Genomic DNA, 23659 nt, shown 5'->3' on the forward strand with positions numbered 1-23659 from the left:
TAGTGATTTTAATGTTAACAGATCATTGATGCAATAACATTTGGACCCAATTTGCCTGACTTGACACATGGAATAAAACATGGGCGACGTACGAAGCATCCTCAATGTGGGTGAGACAATTTAACAGGGGGTGTGGGCAGGTGGTGGACCTCACCTCTTCTAGGGGGGTCCGGGGGCAAGCTCCCCCGGGAAGATTTTTTTTAAATGTTGAAGTTAAATGCATCAATATGGTCAATTTTGAGAGCAAAATTAGGGACTAAATCTATGGCAGTCAGTATGGGCTTGGACTGTGAGCCGTAGGGTCGCCGGTTCAAGTCCCCGACCAGACCTATTTGGAGTGTGGACTTCTACTTGGAGAGGTCCCAGTTCACCTCCTGCCCTGCCGTGGTGCCCTTGAGCAAGGCACCAGACAAGGCTGTACCTTTAGTAATGAATATTACATGTTGTGAGGAAATCTTTCCACCAATAATTCCAATAAGTAATCCAAAATGTATTCACTTCAGGTTTACGAAAGTAACTGTAATCAGATTACTCGTTTTTCAAATGTAACACGAGCTGAATACAGTTACTTGATTTTTGTATTCTGATTACGTAACGCCGTTACATGTATTCCGTTACAACCCAACCCTGGCCACACCCCACTGGGCTGGGCTGGGCCGGAACACTTACAAATGTGGGCCGGTAGGATTTAGGTAAGCAAAAAAAAAAAAGGGAGTGGCCGGAACACTTACAACTCCCGGTATTCCCAATGGCCAGTCCGCCCCTGCCTCTGTGTATGTAGAAAGCTTGTAAATATTGAATCTTACATAGCCTAACGTACAGTAGACTAGTATAGTGCCTCGTATTATAGACAATTAACTTATGTTGTTGGTTCTTGTTAATTTTTTTATTTATAAACAACATATCTTGACAACAAATATTTGTGAAAGAGTAAGAGAGTGCAATATTTGCCACCTTGACATGTAGTTGAGTAATAGCATAATGGACTGGAAATACTAGGCCTACCGTTACTGGCGCTCAAAGTAATTAATTCAGTTTTCATCAATGCTTTTACACAATTGGGTTTTAGCACTACGGATATTGACACAGTCTTTTTCGTCTGCAAAATATATAATACATACAAAATAAATAAACCGAGGCTTCAGCCATGACAGCCTCACAGTGTAAAGAGGTGCTTACTACCCAGCAGCGTCCATCGGTCAAGTAAGGAGTTGGCAGTGAAGTAAGTCAAGGCCCAATAATAAGGCAAATAGAGTTTAATAATATATTTTAGCTCGTTATACATTTAAAGACTTGTTAGTGGACTTTTAAACATGTTTGTAATGATGTATCGTTATTTACCTCGATTGTAAACGTATTTTCAAATGTAACGTTAGCCTATAGCCAACGTCTTGTCAAATGTAAGGTTAGCTTACTAGCTTAAAGTTCCTCGTATGCTAATTTAATGTCACGTAGTATTTGACTGCTAGCGGACATTATTTTACACCACTGTTTATTTGAAGTTGTGGATTAGTTGTTTAATGTCAGTATATATACAGTGTGTCGTGTTAATATGTTTACGTTACAATGTTCGTTTCTTATTACGATAAACGTTAATACTCTGGACAAGCCCGCTTACAGGGCGACATTAAGTTAAGATCGGTTGATAACAATATATTAATAATTATAATAATATTAATAAGCTTAATTTGTTCAAAGTACTTCACAGTAGAGAATTACAATCTCATAAAATAGTCACAAAAGATTGATATCACATCGAATACAGAGCCACTAAAATGCATACAATTATACAAATGTACCATTGAATTAACTGAACCAGTGTATTAATAGGTGGTCACCACAATACAAAACTAATTTCAATTTAAGATAATATAATGGTGCATTAAAAGGAAGATAGTGCAAATTCACATTGTCAAATTCACATTGTGATTACCATGGACTGTAGCTACTATAAAAAGCCTGTTCTGGTATAACTGAACGTTTTTGTTCTGCTCTTCATCCCAACTCTAGAGTGAAGTATGTCTTCCCTTTATGTATCACCTTCATCCAGAGAACACACCTTTGACCCTGTAGGGGTGATTTTGAGCCAAGGTGGATGTTTGACACATGATCATGGGCCCATGATGGGACCTGAGCTCGGCATGATGGAGTTGTCAGAGGTTGAATATACAAACTTTCAGCACCTTATCCAGGCACATGTGGAGGCACACATTACCCCTTTAGATTTGCCTTATGCCAAATCTCATCCAAGTGCTACAGTGATGGTTAAAGACACCACTGGATCCACAGCACAATCCCCCTTAGCAACCACTCAAGCTATTGACCTTTCGACTTCAACTGATGACCACAGTCTGATGCCAGGAGAAAAGACACCAGCTTCTTATGGAGAGGTCCCAGGTTTTGTGCTGGCCAGAGTCAGAGGAGAAGACAGCCAGAGTGAACCTTACTCCAACAGCAGCTCATTTTCACAGAAAAAATCCTTATCTGCTGCTAGAGTTTGTTTGGAGAAGAGGTTTAACACCATGTCTGCTGACACCCCAAGACATCAAGATATCAAGTCGGCAGTTCTTAGCAAGTAGGCATTCCTATTAATGTGTATTACTACGTGTTAAGTAACAGAACCCCATAATGCTAAATTTAATGGAAATGACCAAATCTTTGTTGTTGTGTTTCAGTTTTCTGACAATGCTGCAGCAGTCTGCTGAGGCTCAAGATGCAGTCAAACACCCTCAAATGCGGTTTGATGTTTCCAGCCCATTTGTTGGGGGTGTATTTACCCCAATACCCAACATGTGTGAACAAGTATGAAACAAATATAGTAAAATGCAATTTACTACAGCTTTAAGGGCATCACAGGCAGAATTAATTGATCAATATGTTTTTCTTCTTCCTGTATGGACCTCAGGTGATTGGCCATATTCCTCACATGATTGAACCTAATAAGCACCAGGGTTTAATCGTCCCAAAGAGTTTCTCGATTAATTTCTGCCCAGAGAGGGTTGGTACAAAATCTCAGTTCACCGGTGGCTGCAACTCAACAGAGGACCAGCTGTTGTTCAACATAGAAAGTAATAATCAGGACTCTTAACCTTGTCTTGTCAAAACATTATTATTATTGTTTGTGTTCTATTTACATGTTATACACCGTGGTGTTTTCCATAGATGATGTGGTGACACGTACTGCCTTCAGGAAGCTTGGTAGTACCCAAAGCTCTCAACCTACAAAGGTTGCTTCGACTGACCCAGACTTCGCCGGAAAATTAGGGAGCAGCACCAGGAAAAGAGCTCGACCCCACATGTCACATATCCAGCGCAGGGAGAGACACAACATTAAGGAGAGGGAACGCAGGTGAGCACCCATAACCAAAAGCTGAAAGTGTTTCTGCACCATCAGACATTTTTGAAGTAGAATTTGTGCAATCATACAAATATCTCGGGACAATTATTGACTCAAAATTGAGCTCTGATCCAAACTGTGAAGCTGTGTGCAAAAGGGAGCACCAGCGTTTGTACTGTCTTAGGAAATTGTCCTATTTTAACATTGACAAAACCATGATAATGTTTCATCGTGCTTTTATCGAGTCAATTCTGTCTTTTTCACTAATGTCATGGTTTGGTAACCTGACTTTAAAGAGCAGAAACTCTCTGAGTCAGATCATAACGTGGTCCAGCAGACTGATTGGTAAGCCACAGCTAAACCTGGAGACCCTGTACCTCAGGCAGTTACAGCGGTTATCCAGCTCCATATTAGACGATGACTCCCACCCTCTGCACTCAGAATTCAAGCTTCTTCCTTCGGGCCGGAGGTTACTTGTCCCAAGGAGTAGAACAAAGCGGTATAAAAACAGTTTTATCCCAGCAGATATTGCACACATTAACACATCATAGGAGCGTCACACAGATGCCTATTTTTATTTATTTATTTAATTGTGAATTTTGAATGTCCATGTTTGTACTAGTGTTTTCCTTCTTAAAACGTTTTTTAAATATTTTGAGATTTGGTTGAGCAGGGTATACTTGTACTTTTACTAGTCCTTTATTAGAGATGTGTCTGTTGTTTGTGTTTATTTTTAGTGTTAGGATGGAACCCTTGTCTTTTTCTCTGCAAACAGAATCTACCTACGGCTACAAATAAATAACCTGAACCTGAACCTGATGAGGTTTAATGTAATATAATTTCAAAGGTGTATATGCCTTACTCGGCTTTCACTACAGACTGTGTCCGGAATGAGTTCCTTGTTTATTCCCAATATTTCAGCGATTTAAGGTAGTCAACAAAATGATATATGAACACGGTGAAAGAGAGAGTACTGCCAGTGCATATTGAATTAAGACAATACAATTAAACAACAAACATTTCAAACCATTTTTTCTAATTTTCATAAACTATATAAAATGTCAAACTCTGTCCTTGCTCAACGTGATACAGTCCCATCTACTATAAAGCCTATTGGATGCTCTCACTTCCTGTTTGGCATATTGACCCATGACAAGCAGGTAATAGGGATTGGAGCTCTATAACAAACATTTCTGATCAATTGAGGTCACAATAACCAATATATACATTTGAAATAATTCTGTATTAATTGAGTGGATGTGTAATTAACACTGCTAATGATGATAGTATGTATACTCAAATGAGTTTGGCATGCTATACCCACATGTGTTTTACTATGCTAACAATGCTCAGCCACAGAGGCCTAAGCTACACAACTAGGAATAAAGATTGGTTGTGCTGGCAGGATGGAATAAATAAATAACTTCAGAAACTAGAATATGCTTTGTCAGCCTGCAACCGGCTCTTCCAGTCGATTTTGATAAATGTTAAACTCAATTCAAGCACCTATCCCAAACATTCCCTGGTTTTAGGTTCTCTACTGGGAAGTTCCCAACTGATTTTGGTTTTAGAATTTCTTTGGCCAAACGACACATTTATTAATTAGAGAGATTATAAACATTTGTATTGTTTTCTGCACAGGAAGAGGATCCGTTTGTACTGTGATGAGCTGAACATGCTGGTGCCATTCTGTGAGTCGGATACAGACAAAGTCACCACCCTGCAGATGACCACTGCCTTCCTTAAATACATCTATAAAACATATGGAGACACCTTCAAAGAGGTACATTTGTGTTCAGTTAAATAGCATTATTCATTTGCTTGATATAACTTAAAGTTCAAATCTTATTCTTCTGAGTTTTAAAGTTTTAAATAGTTAACTTTATTTTACTGTGTGGGAATGATCTAGTTCTGTAGTTTCTGTCAGACAGTGACAGTGTGAGGCTAAGGCTGCCTACATTTTCCTTATATGACATAAGCCTGTTTTAGTGTTCCTTTGCAATGCGTCTTATAGATGGATTCTCTGTAATAAAGCACATAGAGGTTACGAATGCTTTGTTGTTAAGAAGAGGCAAGTGGTCATGCAACGCACGGAGATGGCAGAGAGAACGAGCTCCAAGGTGTGGTTAAACTTTACCCGTCTCGATGTGGACAATGCTCGTTACCAAAAGTGCAATAAGAGTTTAGCATGTAAGGCGGTAACACGAGCAATTTGTCTAAACATTTAGCAAAAGTGCTCCACATTCAGACGGAGGAATGCACCGGGTTCGACTGTCTCTCTAGCAGCTCTGTAGCCCCATCCACGAGTAACGTGTCCACGTCAGGTGTTATGTATGCTAGCAGCAACACACGAGTTAACTACATTATACAAACATGGGTTACTGATTAGAGGTAACTGAGTTATTTAGTTTGTTAAAGTTTCAGCTATTCTGTTTACAGTTCTGTCATCACATTATTTAATATGATTTGTTAAAACATTGTTGTTTCCTTTTGATGTGAAATATTATTTATTTAATTTATTTTGTTTAGATAATTTACCTTTTTTTAAAAGAACCGATAAGAATACCGTTCGAGGACCGGATCGATAAGCGGTATCGATAAAAGTAGTATTACCGTTAAAACCTTAACGATACCCATCCCTAATGAGTAGTAGAATGTTTCACCAGCACAGTCCCTTTTTGGAAAGCTTTACTATTAATACTTGCTCTCATTAACCAGAAAGATGTGCTCCTCTCCCCCAACAGGAGTTTCAGAGGGCTTTCACTGAGGACAAAGAACACTTTCTGAAATCCAGCCCTTCTTCAGGCAAGAACCCGATCCAGCGGGAGATGGACACGGTGCTGAGCATCCCTCTTGGGGTAGAGCAATGACCCTTTCCATACTTGATCTAATCAGGGCTGGTTTTTGTACTTGATCTGCATCAGGCTGCTGCATGAATGATTTTCATGTCATCCATACTGCAGGTGGCACTGTTTCCCTTTGCAAACAGCAGATAGTTCTGTATGGACTAGATTTTCAACTCTTCAGCGATGAATTTAGTTTAAACTATCTGAGCACCTTTTCATATTCAACTGTATTTTCATTGAATTAATTTCAAAATGTTCATAGAGTATGTTCAGTTCAGTTTTCTTGTCGACATTTATTCTTAAATCATATATTTAAGTGTAAATGCACTTAAATTCATCTGCACCTAATTTAAAGTTCTGTAAATCAATGGGATAACTTGATATTCATTTCTGTTAGCATATTCCTCTGACATGCAGACTGTTCATTTGATGCAGAGAAGAGTAATCCTTTACTGAAAAGTGGCTTTATTTGTTCTTTCTTACAACATGTCGCTGTAGCATCTTACTGTACATACAACAGTCACCCACAAATAATAAATAGTATTTAAGGTCATGTATATTTAATAGTTACAGCACCGGTAGTACATAGTGGATGTTGTCATTGTAGATTACCCCAAAAAAAAGACTGCTCCTAAGGTTCTTACATTTATTTTACAATGTCTGATTTATGCATCCACAAGTATTGTTGTTGTTGATTCTCAAAGCTAAAGAATCATTTAAAAATACAAACAAAGAAGCTGTAGAGAAAAAAAAACAAGACTATCAAAAGGTTTTTGCATTAATCTACACAATTTCTGGGCACCTGGGTATTTGTGTTTTTTAATTCCTTTTACAATACACACACAGCTCCTTGACGGAGGTTGTTTTGCCTCTGCCACCTGTTTCCATATTTTACACTGTTAGCTTGTATGTTGAGGTAACACCTGTGATTGACATGAATGGGCAATGATACATGCACATTCACCTCAGAGCCAGTCACTGTTGTTTTTAGAGTCATCTGCAGAACATTTTTAACCAAGGTAATGGGGGCATGTACAAAGTTTTTATACACAAAAGGACTCGTCGTTTTCTTCCAGTTGTCAAGTCTTGTTATGTGATACTGTAGTATTTGGAGCATTGCTGTTGTTCTCTGGGACTCTTCTTGGCCTCGGTCCACTTCGTTTCTGGATGTCATCTTGATGTTTTGTCTCTCAGTTGCTCTGGTTTTCATCTCACTCCTCGGATGTTCCTCCTCTCCTCTCAAAATATCACACCTGTTTGATGTTACTCTTCCCATCTTGTGATAAAGTTATTTTAATAAAGAGGACATTTTTTGTGATCACTCTCTTCCTTCCTTCCTTCCTCCCTTCCCTCTCGTATCACCCTTCCTCCTCGAGGTGGAGGCACCAGGTTTCAGGATGTTTAATGGTTTTTGGGGTTGGAGGATTTTCCAGCGACTGATGCTCCCTGGCAGGCTGATGTGTCACAGATTCCAGGTGTTCCCTGGTGCCCAGTCCTACCCGCCCTGCCTGACTCTCCAGGCTCACCTGGATCTCCTGGAGACCCATCACGCCCGTCTTTGACAATTCCAGCTACTCCAGGAACACCTGTGGAAAGCATAGAAGGAATGAGCCAGAGACAAACGGAAGCGGTTGTTTTCTATGATATGTAACTGACCTATTAGGGCCACAGTAGGTACAAAATAATAATAATTACATAGCCTGGGAGGAGGGTAATATCTGGATAAAAAACTCTGAATTTACCAGATTAAGTGTTGAATTTAGAGGAACTACATCGCCTCAAAGGTCATTCACCTCAGGCACAATACACGGCAAGCAGTGGCGCCTGTGGTGTGATGAGGTTGATGAAACTTGCGAAGTGAGGCGATGGGGTTCCTTAACAAAACTCCCCACCATATCTTTCTTGTTTGATTTCAATGCCGACAGTTCAAATTACACAATAGATTCACATTGTCTAATTTTGATTTATCACCAATAGCAGTGGTGTAGCTAATCCCATTTATGATGACTATGTTCCATTTGCGCCAGTAGATTATTCAGTATTTACTGACTTTAATAAGAGCTTAAGCTACAACGTTGTTAACTACAAATTAGATTGAAAGTTTCAGGCCACATACCTTGGTATCCTTGGTCTCCAGTTGGCCCATCAATAGCTTTACCAAGTGATCCCTTATCTCCATGCTCTCCAATAGTACCTGTAGTGAAAACAGAACAATTTAATCCATGGTGTAAAGTGCATTTCCCCAAGTACTGTCCTCCACTTGAGTATTTTATTTTTACACGTTTAATCTGTATTTCAGAAATTTTATTTTTATTTCTCTTTTTATTTGACAAGAGGTATTCCTCATTGTGAGCAGTTCCATTAAGGGGGATCGGCCCCTGTTAGTGATGAAATGGTTTCATTTAAATAACTGATCAAGGCCCACAGACCATTATCCCCAAAAAACCAAGAATCAGAGAGAACTTCAAAACCATATGCCCATTTGTTTGGCATTTCCTTTCCCATTAATCATCTCATCACCCTCAGGTTTATCTTGTGATACCTTTTCAATTTTCTGATTTTAATGTTTCACACCTCTTGTTCCTGGGTTTCCAAGTTCTCCTGGCAGGCCTCTGTACCCTGGGGGTCCACGGGAACCTGGATGCCCGATAGAGCCAGCATCTCCTGGCTCTCCTACAGGTCCTGCAGGTCCGGGGCGGCCCACCATCCCAGGGGCCAGGGGTCTTCGAAGGTTAGCCGCCAGCTGAGCAATCTGGTCTGTATGATAGAAAACACCATAGGGTTTATTATCCAGTTTAGATTGTATCCCACACTGGAGTAAATCACAGAACAAGGTCAATTAAGAAGCCTCACCATCGACCATTAAGCCACACAGCTCTCTGATGTGCTGCTCACTCGCCAGTATACCCTGAAACACAAGTAAATTACCCATGTTTTCAGGCAGTCATAAAATAAAAAACGTATGCGTCAATCAATCAGAAGCTCCTTAAAGATTTACAAAACCACTCACGGGTACACCTGTCTTTCCGGCAATTCCAGGCAGACCCTGCTCCCCTTGGAAGCCCATCAGTCCCGTCTTCCCTGGAGGCCCTCTTGCTCCGAGCTCTCCTTGAGGACCAGACACGCCCTTAGGTCCCAGTTCACCCCGCTTTCCTGACTATAATCACAGAGTATTATTCGTAAATAACTCGGTACATTTTGCAAAAATAAATAAATGAATTTGTTCCAAAGTGGAGCTAAAAACATCCATAAGCCTCTGATTTGATCGTTTAATAAACACAATCCAAGGTGCACACAGGTCTGTTGAGACAATGCGGGGGTGGATTAATATGGCGTCTCTAATTACATAAATTGTGCTGCTCTTAATGTGACTCGTCTCCCTTGTGGCGGTAGCAGCGAACAGGCCAATAAAGCTAAAGCAACAATAGCTATCTCTAATTAATCCTATTAAACCTGGAATGTGAAGCAGAATCATGTGCACAACTCGACAAGTGGGCAGCAGCTCGGAGCTAGGCTGCATTTTAATGATGAGTAAGGGAGCCGACACAAAGGGAGTTTGGAAACAAACTTGTGCTGCTAATTACACCCACACACACACAACATTGAAACTAACTAAGTTGAGTGCTAATAGAGGTTCAGTTATTGCATCTTTAAAATATGTTTACGTGATCAGGTCCATGAAGGTGTATAAAACACTCCAAACGTATCAGAGTAAACACAAGTAACAAAATAGAGATTAAATTCAAAACACTTTTTAGTCCCTGGGTAATTCGTAGAGACAGTACAGTAACACAACATAACAAAAGATGAACACATATTCAAGCAGAAAGATGTATAACATTGATGTCGCTCACCTCTCCTTTTTGTCCAACTGGACCGAAAGGACCCTGAAAATAGAGACATCCTGTGTGTTTAGTTAAACATTGGCAAAATGACTTTATATTATTGAGCGTTACACAGCAAACAAACTTCATCTGTATGGCAGTTTTCAAGTCAGTGCGATCCAAAGATTTCAATAAATTATACAAATGATCAAACCAATAAAATAGACAAAACATTTTAGAACATAAATGCATCGATTTAATTTAAATAATGGCCATAATACATTCTTATAAAAACACAACAGATGTTTTGCTCTGATATCCTTTGGCAGCAAAAATACTAAAGGCCGTTTAAAAAAAAGAGGACAAAATTGACTTGTGCAACAAAATGAAGTACTTCCTAAATAAGTATGAGAAAATATCAATTACAACTGATGGGAGACCAATGTGAAGATTTTCAGATACGTCATGTTTAATGTGTTTCTCCTGCTAAACCAATTATATAACTGATAGCTGACAAATAAATGAGTCTCTTGGACATTCACACTGTGTGTTTGGATTCTGATTGAACAGAGGAAAAAATATATACTTACAGGTTCCCCGTTCTCTCCTGGTAAACCGTCACTTCCTGCCACACCCTAGAGAACACAACAGATAACTCAAAGTTAATTTAGTTTTTTACTATGAGTTTTCTTTAAATTTGAACAACCTGACTAAGAAACGTCCGATCTCTTGTGTCTCTTTGGACACACAGGAAGTCATTCTGTATTTTAGCTTGAACTCGGACTTAAATATTTACCATGTCTCCTTTAGCTCCATAAGCTCCAACTGGACCCTAAAAGGTTGAAAAAGTAGAGAGAGAGAGAATAAATGTAGAGATATTTGTGGAAGCCGGCTGTGCAGAAGGAAGGGGGATGAAGGGAAGTAAGGTGGGCTTGACGAGGGGAACCAGGAGCGGCATAAAGACCGGCTTTGTTCTGTTCTCAGACTCTGAACAGGAGGCCTTTTTGTGTTTGAGTTTCTCCTGGCTGCCGTCTGAGTTCATACCACTAAGACTGAGGAGGGGATGAGCCGAGTATTGACATGCTGTACCTGGACAGTTACATATCTGTCTGCGATATGCTGGTATGCAGAGACGTTTGGTTTTATGTCTGTCCTTTTAATGTAGATTTCTTTGAGGGATTGTACCTGTGTTTGAGCTGGTGCTATAAGTGAAATGATGATTGAAGATTAATCAACAAAATGTCAACGTATTGAGAATAAATAAATAATTCAGTTGTTTCAGCGATCAATATTTTCTGAATATAAAGACCATGATAAAGACCTTGAGTTAATGCACATTGTTTGGTCATATTTCCTATATTCGTTTAGAGAAAATGTATAATATAATATGAAGATGTTTTTTTCCATAGTTGTCTGCATCACCAGCAAGATGTTTATTTATTTTCTTGGTCTTCTATGATAGCTAACTGATAATCTGTAGGTCATTATGAACGACGTGTTATGTTTAAAACATAATTTAATCCAAGAAAATAACAATTGATAATAATGGAGAGAATATATTTGTATTACTGTAAGAAAGTCACAGCCATATAAGGTGTCATGGATTACACTAGATGACGTTAAGACCTAGGGCAATTTTCATATCGTCACATACGTCACACTCACCCTTTCGCCAAACTCTCCACGGATTCCAGTTGGACCTGGAAGACCGGGATCACCCAGGGACCCGCTTACCCCCTGTAGTTCATGACAGAAACACACAGCCAGTGAGTTTACCCAAAATATATACAAAATAACCTGATAATAGTCGATAATGTCGTACAACTGACCTGGAAACCTTTCACTCCCTGGGATCCAGCGTTGCCCACTGGTCCAATTCCTCCCTGTTGGACACAGATATAGTCATGTCATGAAACCATGAAGAGCTTACAGTAGTAAAACTAAATGGATATTAATGTGTATTCAGAGAATCAGAACTGAAAAACATTGGCACAAAGGTTGAGGGCAGCATGATTCATTATGCAGTGCCGTGTTCGAGAGAAGTGTAATTCCCATGTTGTTTTATCTCATTTTTTCTTCGCCACAGGGCTGGATGTGAAAAACAATGACCTCCCTGTTTATAAATTCCTCTTTTATGAATACCTGCTCTCATCACTGGCCCTTCATTACTAACTTAGCAAGCAACTGTATCAGCTGCAGTGGAATATCTTTAACCCTGAAGGGCAGTAGTTTATTATCCTGCTTTTTTCTACTTTAATCTTAGCTGTATGCTGCTATGCATTGTGGTCTAAGATAGATGCTCTTTATATTCACGCTGGTTATTAGTACAGTGCACTTCGAAATGTTGGAAAGTCAATAAATTGGTTGAATTCAGCAGACCATCTGTGCAGCAGCAAGTCTAATGAATTGGCTCCCAAATGAAGCAAAATATTATTTATAAATTCCATGGAGTAGATGCTTATGAATTAATTCTAGCTAAATAAGCAGTGCAGCAATTTGACAACACATACACCTTAGTCTGTAGTGTGGACATTAACTTACAGCCACTCCTCTGGCTCCTGATAACCCCCTCTCTCCTGGGATGCCGATGTCACCCTAAAGGAGAGGACAGATGGTGAGGAAGGTTTAGAGTCCAGATGCAACATTGTGGGGTTAAGTGACATGTCAAAGACACTGTGACCTGATAATACCCCCCCCCAAAGAAGCCCATCAGATACATACAGGAATACCTGGCTCTCCAGAGGGTCCCGTCTCACCGCCTTTCCCTGCGTCACCCTGATTTAAAAGAAGGGAGAAAATTAAAGTTGTCCTGCATGGTCCTCTAGTCAGTTTACACTCTTGTTTCTACTTTGTTGTAATACTCACAACTCCTCCTTTAGACCCCTGTGTTCCAGCCCTTCCTTGAAGACCCTGTAAGAGAAGAATCAAACCGCTACTTAGACTGGAGAATCAGACATCTGACTATGTTTTTCAACTACTCTCTTTATTGTAATTCATCAGGGAACATCCAAGTCTATTTCAAAATGCTCACAGGAAGTCCATTTGGTCCTTTTTCTCCAACAACCCCATGTTGACCAGCATCACCCTATCAGAACAAAAACATTGACATCAGTTTCAATCACACAATCACTTTATTTGGATTTTCCACAAAGACTAAAGAAAACAGAAAGAAATTGGTGCAACTTACCTTCTCGCCATCTAATCCTTGAGAACCATCTTTGCCATCTCTGCCAGGAATACCCTGTAGAAAACATCAAATATGATCCTCATGTTACTGAGAGGTGGTGTGTATTAGAAATGTATAATTTATAGACAGATATACACTCACAGGCTCTCCTTTGGGTCCGGATCCTCCAGGGCCTCCTTTGGGACCAATTTTACCCTGTTGAAAGATACATTAACGTGTCATTTATAATTCTTTGTATATACTTGTGAAGCTTAATTAAAGTCTTCTTCTTACAATTCCTCCTTTGGGTCCTCTGAATCCCTGAGGTCCGCTTTCTCCGACGTCACCCTGGAGACATCAGATGAAACACAAACAGCTATTCATTGATGGGACCAGCCGTGTATCCTGGCTGTTAATTACCACCAAAGACTTTTTTTTGTTTTCAGATGTGGTACAAACAAGGAGAGACTCACTGTCTTTCCAATGACGCCGACAATGCCGTGTTTTCCTCTGAAACCAGGCAGGCCCTGGAGACAAAGAGAGGTCAAAGGAATCCAACTGTAAGTACACATATTTTAGGTGGCTGCATTGTGACTGATAAGAAGCTGAATAAGGTGGTCATTCTAAAAAATGACTTACTCGGCCTCCGACAGATCCCATTATGCCTTGTAAACCTCTGAGACCACGTGGACCCTGAAACACAACACCAGAGGCATTTTAAAACATCATAAACAACTTCCTGGGTAAGCTGTACTAAATATACTGATGGACCAAACTTCTTTGTAGGCAATGCATGAAAAATGTTGCGAATAATCTTTATGTAACTCACCTGCAGACCCACGGTGCCAGGAATACCTGGTGGGCCGGATGGTCCAGCGTCACCCTAGAGACAGAGGAAGAAAGTTAGGATAAGTGGTTCAGTAACTAGAAGGGCACTCGATGAGAGAAGACCTTTGCCAAGCCCATGCCCTATATGTTAATGTTAACTAAAGTTAAACATAATTTCTGTAACTACGCCATGATTAGGATCGATACAAACACCTTCCACCATGTTTAATTCAAGCTAACAGTTTTTTCCCTCTCGAGAAACGTACAACAAACCAAATCGGACCGAAAAACTGACCTCCTCAGCTGATGTAGAAAAAGCAATACTGTGCACACGGCTGCTTCTATTCTTTTATAACCTATAGCAGACAACATATATATATATTTGTTGCATAATGAGCTCACCTTCTCTCCAGTTTTCCCAAACTCTCCCTTGTCACCTTTGTGCCCTGTGTGACCCTATAAGAGCAGAATAGAATACAGACATGATGAGTGTAAAAGGAGACATGTGTTGTGAGACTGCAAGGTGACAACGATCAAACAACAACCGTGACAGAAAGTGTATTTACCTTGAATCCTGGCATACCAGAAGGACCAGAGGGACCAGAGGGGCAGATAGCAGGACACTGCAGAGGACAGAGAAGACACATTGAGCAACTTAACTCATCGTATGCTTCTTCAGCTTGCGCTCATTATGATGCTCTCACAGGTGCATGCTTGAAAACTTACCAGAAGGTCCCCGCTAAGATCCAGAAGAGTACCAGGAAGACCCTGAAGAGAGGGAGGATTAACAACACACATTAACATTTGAAACATTTGGACACATCCCTGCCTCTGTGAAGAACAGACATTCATTCCAAATTGGGACAATCTTGTGTAACAGCAAACGGCAGGATATCAGACTCAATGATCACATAGTACCAGCAGCACCAGTGATTAATGATAGCTGCACTTACTGGTGGTCCATCAGGACCAGATGGCCCGGGAAGACCTGGAAGACCCTCGGGACCCTGAGAATCAGATAGATAGCACCAAGATGAGTTGATAGAGAACTTTCATCTTTTCATGTATCAAAGTCTCAGCTGAGCAAGGTCATCTGGTCGCAGTTATAACAATCAGTTGTACTTTGAGAGTGACACTTCGCCATCCACCTAAAAAGCTGACAATCGAACGCCTTTTCTAAAATTAAAAGTGGTAAAGTTTCTCTGTGTTCCCCTTAAATCTGAGTTTATAACTTGTACCTCTGAGCAGTTTAGTGACACTGCAACTTGTAATGGTATGCAAATTAAAGACCTCAAGCACACTGACAGCAGACTTTTCAGGGAAGTAGGATATATCTTGTTAGTAAAGCTTTTAAATCAAAAATATGTGCATATTGATTCTGAATTCCTCAACAGGGGAGACACAGTTACAGTATAATGTTTAACAAGGCTGTTGTGTGGAAAACACACATCAAACACAAATTATTATTCCAAGCATGTCTTTACATCTTTGGAGGGGAACTCTAACTTCTTAAATTACAAATCACATTACAAAAGGTGTTATATATTTGTTATATCTCTGTATAGTATAGTATTATACCTGTTTTGGTGACTGTATTTCTAATGCTAACCCCGACTTAAAGATTCATTCTGACCCAGATAATAAAATAATTTCACACTACTGCAAATAATACTTTAGCATCTATGGAAATTGAGCAAGTATAAGCATTTATTGATCAAAATAAAGTATGATCCAGTAGAAACATGAGTCGAGCCGAGCCTAACTCTTCAGTGGTTTATCTTATTTTCTTGTTATGTTATTTAGTAATTTAGGGTAATGTTTAGTTGAGATAAAAAAAACACCTGGATCTCAATCACCATCACCTCTACTGTTTTTACCACGGAGGATTGTGTATGTTTATTGCTGCACATTTTCACCTAAATTAAGTTTTCTGTAGCAAATCAGGTATCGAATTATATATGCATTAATAATAAAAACACAAATTAGTTTTCCATCTCATTGAAAAGGATGCGACTCCTCCAGGAAGTGTACTTGTAGAGATCAGACAGATACTCACCGCTGGACCGTGGGGTCCGCCTCCGCCTGACAACCCGTTGGTTCCAGGAAGTCCCTGAAAACAAAAGACACAGTGTTGGCATGACATCAAAGTATACGATGTATCACACAATTAGAGTGACAGGATTTTGTAATATTATGTATAAGAATACTTTTCCAGGATGCAAAGAAGCTATTGTTTTATGTAAAGACGATACAAATACATCACAATCTCCATCTTTCTGCACATAGGAGTGATATCAAAAGAGAGTAATGTGTACTCACTGCAGCGCCTGGTCTCCCTCTGCCCTACGGAAGACACAGGAAGGCAAATTAAGTCACAAACACCAAGGGGATGATTAGATTTACTCACAGCATCAATATCCACCACGTGATGAGTTGCTGCATTGAATCCGCTTTGAAGGTTACCTCAGGTTATTGCTGTGAGCTAGATATGCGCTTTTACAGTCCATGTGGATCAGAGCAAACTGCAGATTATATATCAAATGTGTCCTTGTGACGACCGTGTGGTCATCTGGAGTTTAACTTGTTGATAACCTGTGTCTCTACTCACCCTGTAGACAAAGGTTTGTTTATAATATTTAGTTAAATCTGAATTTTCCCCACCAATATCTGAGCAAAATGTATTTAAAGAGATCTGCGAGATGTGCGTTGTAGCCCCTCCAATCCTGTCTGAACCCAGTCCATTTCCCTAATGGCTGCAGCAAACCTTTATTTGGAAATTGGTAATATAGAAAAAATGGTAGGCCATTGTAGCGGTTGATCTATCAATGTGTAAATAATTGATTTCCCTGTAGATACAGGTGTTAAAATACAATGTTGTTGTTCTTATGTCCCTACCGATATTAGGCCCTCGTCTGCAGCTCACTGATTATCGAAACCTATTTGCAACACTGGCACACACACATTTTCCACTATGCACCAAACATGCTACTGATTCCAACGCCACAGTACAAATATTATTGTCAGCTTACAATCTGTTCTAAATTGGTTTCATTTTATGAAATGTTTTTTTCTAATATTCATATGAAGTGTCTCCCTTTTGTTACGGCCAAGTGGTTGTAACAAAGCCTCACCATGTGCTGCAGGTCGGTGCAGGTGTTGGTTGTTTGGCTGATAAGTTGAAGTGTTGCAGCTGTGTGCTGGTTCAGCTGCACGCTTTGTTTCCAGAGCTGCTATTCTTGGGTCTGGTTGACTTTTTTTTTGGAAGATTCACCATGACTTTAAGGAAGTGGTTTCTGACCTGGGCTCAGATTGTTGTGTGCTATTCAGACGGAAGTGTCAAGTGTATATAATTCGGGGGCTACATGAACCTCGTTTATATCAGGCCTGATTTTACAAAGAAATTATCGTGTTATTTATTACTACTATCATCATAGTTAACACCACACACATTAAATATTGTTAATGGTTCACATCCAACAATTGTGTGCGTGGTTTAATGTTTTTTAATCTGTTGTATGCCAGAGTTTGAATGACTTAGAGGGTGAGCTTTGTTAAACATCCTAAAACATTAGCAGGCACTCTTATTTGAAATAAATATAATATGGTCACTGTAACTATGTCAGAGGAATTAAGGAGCAACTGCTGAGAATCTCTGTGATGTTTATTAGGTGATGCATAGTATGTGGGGTACTTACAGGAGCTCCAGTTGGCCCGGCAGGTCCAGCGTCACCCTGGAGAGAACAAGGCAAAATCTCACAATGAACCTCTCGGACACAATCAAACCAAAAGGGAACCTTGAAATGTATAACTCTTTGAACATGATGCTGATCCATGTGTGGGTGTAACTTTAAATAAAATATATATATTTTAGGCAAAGAGTAGCCTATGTGGAGACATTGTTTGCTTCGTACAATTAAAACTATAGTTGACGGATTAAAAATGAGTTTGAGATTTGTTTTGCATGATTTCAGCCTACCAATCGGGGCTTTCATTTTACGGCATTATTTGGTTTTTGTCAGGGTTTTTTCTATGAGGCTTTGCGTATGATAGGCGTGTGTTGTGCCTGACATAACTAGGAGTTCCACCTAAAGATACAATAAGAGAAAAGGAGTTGTTGCATTATATTACACTATCTTGTGTTCTATAAAGACCTTAACATAGGTTTAAAGTCAGTCAGTGCTGGAAAACGTGTAATATCAAATGGCGTTTTGCCAATAAATTAATAAAGGTAATAATCAATGAATAAAAAATTGGAAGCTTGGACTTCTGCTGTAGCTCATAAATAAGCAGAAGATCACAAATATTTGGCAAATATTGCAATCAATTAAAACATAATTTGTCTTTCTCTTAAAGAAACTTCTCGTTACACATCAAGTTATCTCCAAGGATTTTTGCTCGGATACTTGTTCGGTGTACATCTTCTTCTTTCCTTTCCTAATTTCAGTTAATGTTCCATGAATTATTTCTGTCAGTAAAAACAAACGACTCCTACAAAATCGTTCCTAGAAAAAACTATTACATTGTGGTTTCGTGTGAGCCCCTTACTCTCCAGACTAACCCCCCCCATGACCATTTATCTTCCTTCTGTATCTCTTTGTTTACCTCCTTCACAGCTGTATTTGTGCTGTCTCAGAGGTGAGAGGGCAAAAGAAAACAGTCCTAACGCAGTGGTGTTATTCTTTCTCTGCATTCCTCAGTGTGCAAACTAGACAACAAAGTACACTGAGGCACACAAAGTACAAACAAATGGATGTGAGGTGCCTGAAATGACCTGGAATACATGACCTAATCTGAAAATGAACAGTCATTGTTGTTGCCTGATTACTGCTTAGCACCAGCAGAAGCTTATGCTCCGTCTCAAACAACTCTTCCACTGTGATCCTGCACCATGAACCAGCCGTGACACTGCAGTAATCTGAGTAACTATGGACACTGGTTGACGCCAGTTTTCTCATTAGGTTGGATAATTAGTTGAGAAGCCAGGGGCGTTATCTGTCTTGACAGTGAGTTTTCAGCTTTACAGCAGAAGTCCCTCAATATTTATACTTGTATAATTTAATATTTTATGTGAGAAATAAAAGTCCCGTTGGTGCACTTGTATATGTTGTAATTCTGTCTTTGTTTGTGTCTCTCAGGTGAAACAACCACCCTCACTCAGCGTCGGAGTGGCAGATCTTCCCCGACAGTCTCACAGGTTGGTGGGAAACATTTGGCATTCCAGGCCGGATTAGGAAAGCAGCAAGGACTAAATCAGATTGTGATCCCTCATTAAAAATAATCCCACCAGGAGGGAGAACCGTCTCGACAAATCAGTGCTGAAACACTGGTCTTGTCCCTGTTAGACACCCCCTATAAACAGCTTCATACAGCAGCATCAAATACACATGTTTCTGCACACATGTATCTTACTCGTGGCTGACTTCAACTGGTTGATTAATGGGGGGGCAGGCTAAAGTGGATAAGCTCTTAAAAACTAAATTGGGTGCAACCTTAGGTGTATCCTCGGCAAGATCAAAAGACTGAACACACTTACTGCTTCCCCATGGGGTCCATCCTTCCCAGCAGGGCCATCAGGACCTGTCAAACCCTGAAGAGCAAGAAAATATCTCTGTAAACATCACTGCCTCGTGCTCTGCTCGTGTTATTTTAAACATCAATCGATAGTCATTTCACTTTAAGATTAGTAGGCATTTCGTCCTTAAATGGACTGACATGGACAAATGGTGGTGTGTTGGTAGTATAAGGGCTGTCTGTGTGTTTGTGTGAATTAAACACTTACGTCCACTCCTGGTAGTCCTGGCAGGCCTGGTTTTCCTGCTTCCCCTGATATTCCTGCTTTCCCTTTGGGACCCTACACAGATATATATTTAAAGATTAGTGCACAAGAAATCAGTTATCCAGCCAACTGAACAATTGGGCTTTATTTAATATGAAGAACATGAAATGCTCCCTTAAAGGAAAAAGCACTTTATGGGAGTGTTTCCTTATCAGATTAAAGGATTGAAGGTTTGGAGAAATGTGTGGGTTTTTTGGCTACATAAAGGGACTGTAAAGAAAATGGTCAGGGGGGAGAATCATGAGTCAGAAAAGGGGGAGTGTATTGTAATTATACCTGTCCGAAGGCAGGGTAGTAGTGGGAGAGCAGAGCAGTGGGGAATATTGTGTTTTTCTTATTTTGTCTTGTACTTTTTTTTTTCTGGATTTCATTATTTCTATTGTATATTATATTTTCATAGAATACACACCATTCCCTTGTGCCCTGGTTCATTGCAATGCACTTTGCTATGTGTGGAAGACAACAATCTGTATCAGGGTTTTATTAACTGCTGGTGAAGGTTTTTTTTTTTTAATCTTGGCACACTGATACAGGTTGCACTTATTAAACACTGTTATATTTCTAAGTCAAGAGGATTTTTCAACTAAAATATAAATAGCGTTATGCGGTTGACATTACTTTAATTATTTAAATACAGTGACTAAATAAAACTGACTTGACTAGTTGGTTAAACTTACGGCTTTCCCCGGCAGTCCAGCAGGTCCATCTTTGCCCTGTTAATGAAAAAGGAAAGAATATGTAGTATAGCCTGACAAAACGGGCATTATATTCATTCATTCATTCAACCAAATACTTCCAGAGACGACAGTGTTCAACTGTAAAGACAGAGTTTTTTGGATAAAATCCCTCAATAGCTTCAGTGTTATTCCAACAACATAACCTAAAGCAGTGAGCCTAAGTAAAAAGGATATGCTGTTTAGCTTCTGCAGCGACTGGGGGAAGAACAAACACCACTAAACCGCTCACATGATGAAGGCTTCAGTTTGGTTTGTGCAGGGGGCTGAGGAGCGGGGAGGAGGTGTGAGGAGAAACTCTAGAGGGTCTCACCGGGTTGGGGAATGTATGAATGGGCCCTCTGTGTGCCCAAACTTTAGAGCAGTCACAAAAATAATCACAACTAAAGACTTCCTGAAAAGGCTATACAATATTTACAAATGTCGCTCTTCATTTAACAGAAAAGATTTGACAAAAATCAAAGATATAAATGTCAAGGATATAAAGGGTTTACCTTGTTAACAAAGTTTTCTTTTCACTTGGCTAACCCATAATTACATTTCCTTTCATCACCTAAATTGTTAACCATATACCAACACCCTTTAAAACGGCTAACTTTATTTAACAGTAATATCCCTTGCATTTCATTTGATTTTTACTGTATTGTCCGCATTCATTGACAAGACACATGTTTGACTACAGAAATCAGGCGCACTGATATGATACTGTCTGAGTTAATATGGCCAAATAAGGAAGAAGCAAAGCCACCCCCTTTATGATTACAATCTAAGCTTTTTTTCAATTCCTTTCAACCATACATGTTGATTTAGTTGACACACTTAAACCCTGCCTACCTGTTATGCATGGGTATGATTTAATGCATGTAGGAGGGGCTTTGGGGGAGGAGTCAATGAGATAAAAAGTAACATCCAGACACATTTCAGCCACATTTATGCACAATGAAAACACTTGGTCTCCAGTAGTAACTGGGGGGATTGTTCTTAATACTACAAGACAAAGATGTGAAGCCACTGAGCACAACTCAGTGCAAACTGTAACTTTAGAGACTGTGGCGCAGATTTACAAATACTTTTAAAATGTTTTGTAACTCGACATCCAATTTTTTCATAAAATAAGACCAAGTTAATTAATCACAAAAGAAAACCCCCACTTAAAAGAGGTGATACACATTTGTTTGATCTACTCACAGGAGTTGGTTTAATCTCAATGAAGCAGACATTATAGGGCACATTCATTTAAAGTAAACATAAGCTTTTGCAATCTAGTCAACTCACATCAGTGCCATCCTTTCCGTCCGGCCCTGGGGATCCTTGTGGCCCGGTGGCTCCTCTGGGGCCCGGTCTCTGCAAGAAAACAATTTATCAAAATCATGCATCCTCTCCACGTCAAAAATACTGTATAAATGACAGGGTTAGTGGTGGTGTGACATAACATAGAGAAGATGAGGAATTTTTGATGTACTTTCGCATCAACCATGATAATAAAATGTGTTAATATTTCTAAAAAAGTAACTAGAGATCTTCAATTCAATGCAAACCATGATAAACATAGCCAAGTGTACCTAAGCTTTACATCTCTACTTATCCACTAAAAGAAGGCTAAAGTACATTTATAATACTACTTTTTGATGATGATTCAAATAAATCAGTAATAATTGTCATCTAAACAAAATAAACTTGTTATTTTTTTGCTGAGGTCCTTCCAATTGAGCCCCTGCTCCAGAGAGCCTGAGTGAACAGAGGTGGCATTGTGCGCAGGGGCACTGATCTCCAATTCGTGCATTCCACAGGTTCAGGAGAAAACAGAACCCCAACTTCACCAAACAGTGCGAAAGTTACAGCCACCTGCACACAACTAGGCTGATATGGGAGAGAGAAAAATAGGCCTGCAAAACCTGAGAGACAAAATACCACTAACATCCACTCAAAGATAATTGTACAAGAGTAGCTACTAAATATCAGAGCAAGCATCAGGTTTTATGTTGGAAAGTTTCAAGCATGCAGGTCAAGGCTTGAACAGCTGTAAAAGAGAGCGACTGTCATCACCATCAACACATGAATTATCAATATATGGGCCCACAGGTGACAGTTCTGCAAGTTAATTAACATTAAACGGTACCAGCATAAGCAAACATCACCAATAGGATAAGATGCAGCCAGCTAAATGAAAGGATGCAATCCTTACCTGGGCTGAGGATGATGATAAAAGCTGGCACAGTAAGAGCACCCAAAGCGCAGAGAACACCGCCATGGCTCCTCAATAAACCCGAGATTAGGCGGAAAATGTCAAATCCCCGGTAACCGTTCCTCTCTCTCTCTCCCCCCCTGTGACGGCACGGATCCTCTCTTTACCTCGCGGTGCAAAGCTCCTGAATGGCTTCCTCCTTGCGTCCAGATAAACCCGAGCCTCCAGCCGAAGGGGCTGAACTCAATGTGGAGCACTGACTGCACACAGGGGTGAGGGGGTGAGGAGGTGAGGAGGAGAGTGAGGGAGACACACAGCTCAGGAAAAACAAATTTCGGGCACCTAGAAAGTGGGCTGAGCTAAAAACGTTAGAAATATGCAGGGGTCCATGCTTTGACCAATTAGAAAGTGCCAAAACCTCAGAATTAAAATTCGTTAGGGGTACTGTGTGGATTCAAGGAGTTAAAGGGCTACTCCCATAATGAAAAAGACTATTATACAGACCAGGCCAAACAAACTCAAACTCTCAAGAAAGCAGGATCCTACATTTCCCATAATGCAATTCAACATCATGTCTTCATCAGATCCCCCTACCAGGTGACCACTGTAGATTATCTGGAGTCTAGTTTATGACATCCCAGGAAACACTGAAAAAGTACAATGTCTCACAAATTCAGTCCAAGGGGAAGTCAGATAAACGGTCAATACCTATAGTTTACCGTCACAAGTCATCACAATAAATTAGCTCCTTTAACAATGGAATATCGTATTGTGCTAAAAAAATTATATATTTTCTGTCAATCGACAAACTGATTACCATTATCATCCTATTTTTGAGGCACATGTGCACAAGTGTTGTCCAAAGAAAACTACATAAAAGAAGAATAGCTTATCTAACCATAT

The 23659-nt window shown here is 39.8% G+C and overlaps 2 protein-coding genes across 6 annotated transcripts; one reads left to right on the plus strand and one right to left on the minus strand.

Moving 5' to 3' along the window:
• The first annotated feature begins 521 nt into the window (after positions 1 to 521).
• Positions 522 to 7501, plus strand: LOC117448990 (transcription factor-like 5 protein). Of its 4 annotated transcripts, none has more exons than XM_034086295.2 (7): positions 522 to 692; positions 2011 to 2575; positions 2676 to 2802; positions 2906 to 3068; positions 3163 to 3349; positions 4979 to 5120; positions 6082 to 7501. In XM_034086295.2, exons 2-7 carry the CDS (start codon positions 2019 to 2021, stop codon positions 6205 to 6207), a joined length of 1302 nt encoding a protein of 433 aa, XP_033942186.1. In that variant the 5' UTR covers positions 522 to 692; positions 2011 to 2018; the 3' UTR covers positions 6208 to 7501. The 4 variants fall into 4 exon arrangements, with proteins under 4 accessions (XP_033942186.1, XP_033942187.1, XP_033942184.1 ...); XM_034086296.2 differs by lacking the exon at positions 522 to 692 and adding an exon at positions 719 to 773; XM_034086293.2 differs by lacking the exon at positions 522 to 692 and adding an exon at positions 868 to 1245.
• An 81-nt stretch (positions 7502 to 7582) lies between these two features.
• col9a3 (collagen, type IX, alpha 3) lies at positions 7583 to 23067 on the minus strand. 2 transcript variants are annotated; one of them, XM_034086290.2, is made up of 32 exons: positions 22757 to 23067; positions 21847 to 21915; positions 20515 to 20550; positions 19781 to 19852; positions 19535 to 19588; positions 17697 to 17732; positions 16321 to 16344; positions 16058 to 16111; positions 14955 to 15008; positions 14728 to 14769; positions 14568 to 14624; positions 14404 to 14457; positions 14003 to 14056; positions 13813 to 13866; positions 13647 to 13700; positions 13468 to 13521; positions 13336 to 13389; positions 13195 to 13248; positions 13039 to 13092; positions 12873 to 12917; positions 12729 to 12782; positions 12549 to 12602; positions 11837 to 11890; positions 11673 to 11744; positions 10804 to 10839; positions 10598 to 10642; positions 10038 to 10070; positions 9194 to 9340; positions 9037 to 9091; positions 8758 to 8940; positions 8300 to 8377; positions 7583 to 7769 (listed from the first exon to the last, which is right to left on the minus strand). In XM_034086290.2, the coding sequence occupies exons 1-32, from the start codon at positions 22820 to 22822 to the stop codon at positions 7585 to 7587; spliced, it is 2037 nt and encodes a 678-aa protein (XP_033942181.1). In that variant the 5' UTR covers positions 22823 to 23067; the 3' UTR covers positions 7583 to 7584. The 2 variants fall into 2 exon arrangements, with proteins under 2 accessions (XP_033942181.1, XP_033942182.1); XM_034086291.2 differs by lacking the exon at positions 14404 to 14457.
• Between the last annotated feature and the right edge of the window lie 592 nt (positions 23068 to 23659).

This window comes from Pseudochaenichthys georgianus, chromosome 7 (genome assembly GCF_902827115.2).
Source record: "Pseudochaenichthys georgianus chromosome 7, fPseGeo1.2, whole genome shotgun sequence".
NCBI classification, from domain to species: Eukaryota; Metazoa; Chordata; class Actinopteri; order Perciformes; family Channichthyidae; genus Pseudochaenichthys; species Pseudochaenichthys georgianus.

Bases quoted from the DNA above. Each gene is read 5' to 3' on its own strand.
- LOC117448990 (XM_034086295.2), top strand. From the start codon at position 2,019: ATGTCTTCCCTTTATGTATCACCTTCATCCAGAGAACACACCTTTGAC. The intron at 3,069-3,162 runs GTAATAATCAGG...TGTTTTCCATAG, and splicing joins GCTGTTGTTCAACATAGAAA to ATGATGTGGTGACACGTACT. The intron at 3,350-4,978 runs GTGAGCACCCAT...TTTTCTGCACAG, and splicing joins ATTAAGGAGAGGGAACGCAG to GAAGAGGATCCGTTTGTACT.
- col9a3 (XM_034086290.2), bottom strand. From the start codon at position 22,822: ATGGCGGTGTTCTCTGCGCTTTGGGTGCTCTTACTGTGCCAGCTTTTA. The intron at 17,733-19,534 runs GTAAGTGTGTTC...TGTTCTCTCCAG, and splicing joins ATGGACCCCATGGGGAAGCA to GGTGACGCTGGACCTGCCGG. The intron at 8,941-9,036 runs GTGAGGCTTCTT...TCTATCATACAG, and splicing joins GTGTGGCTTAATGGTCGATG to ACCAGATTGCTCAGCTGGCG.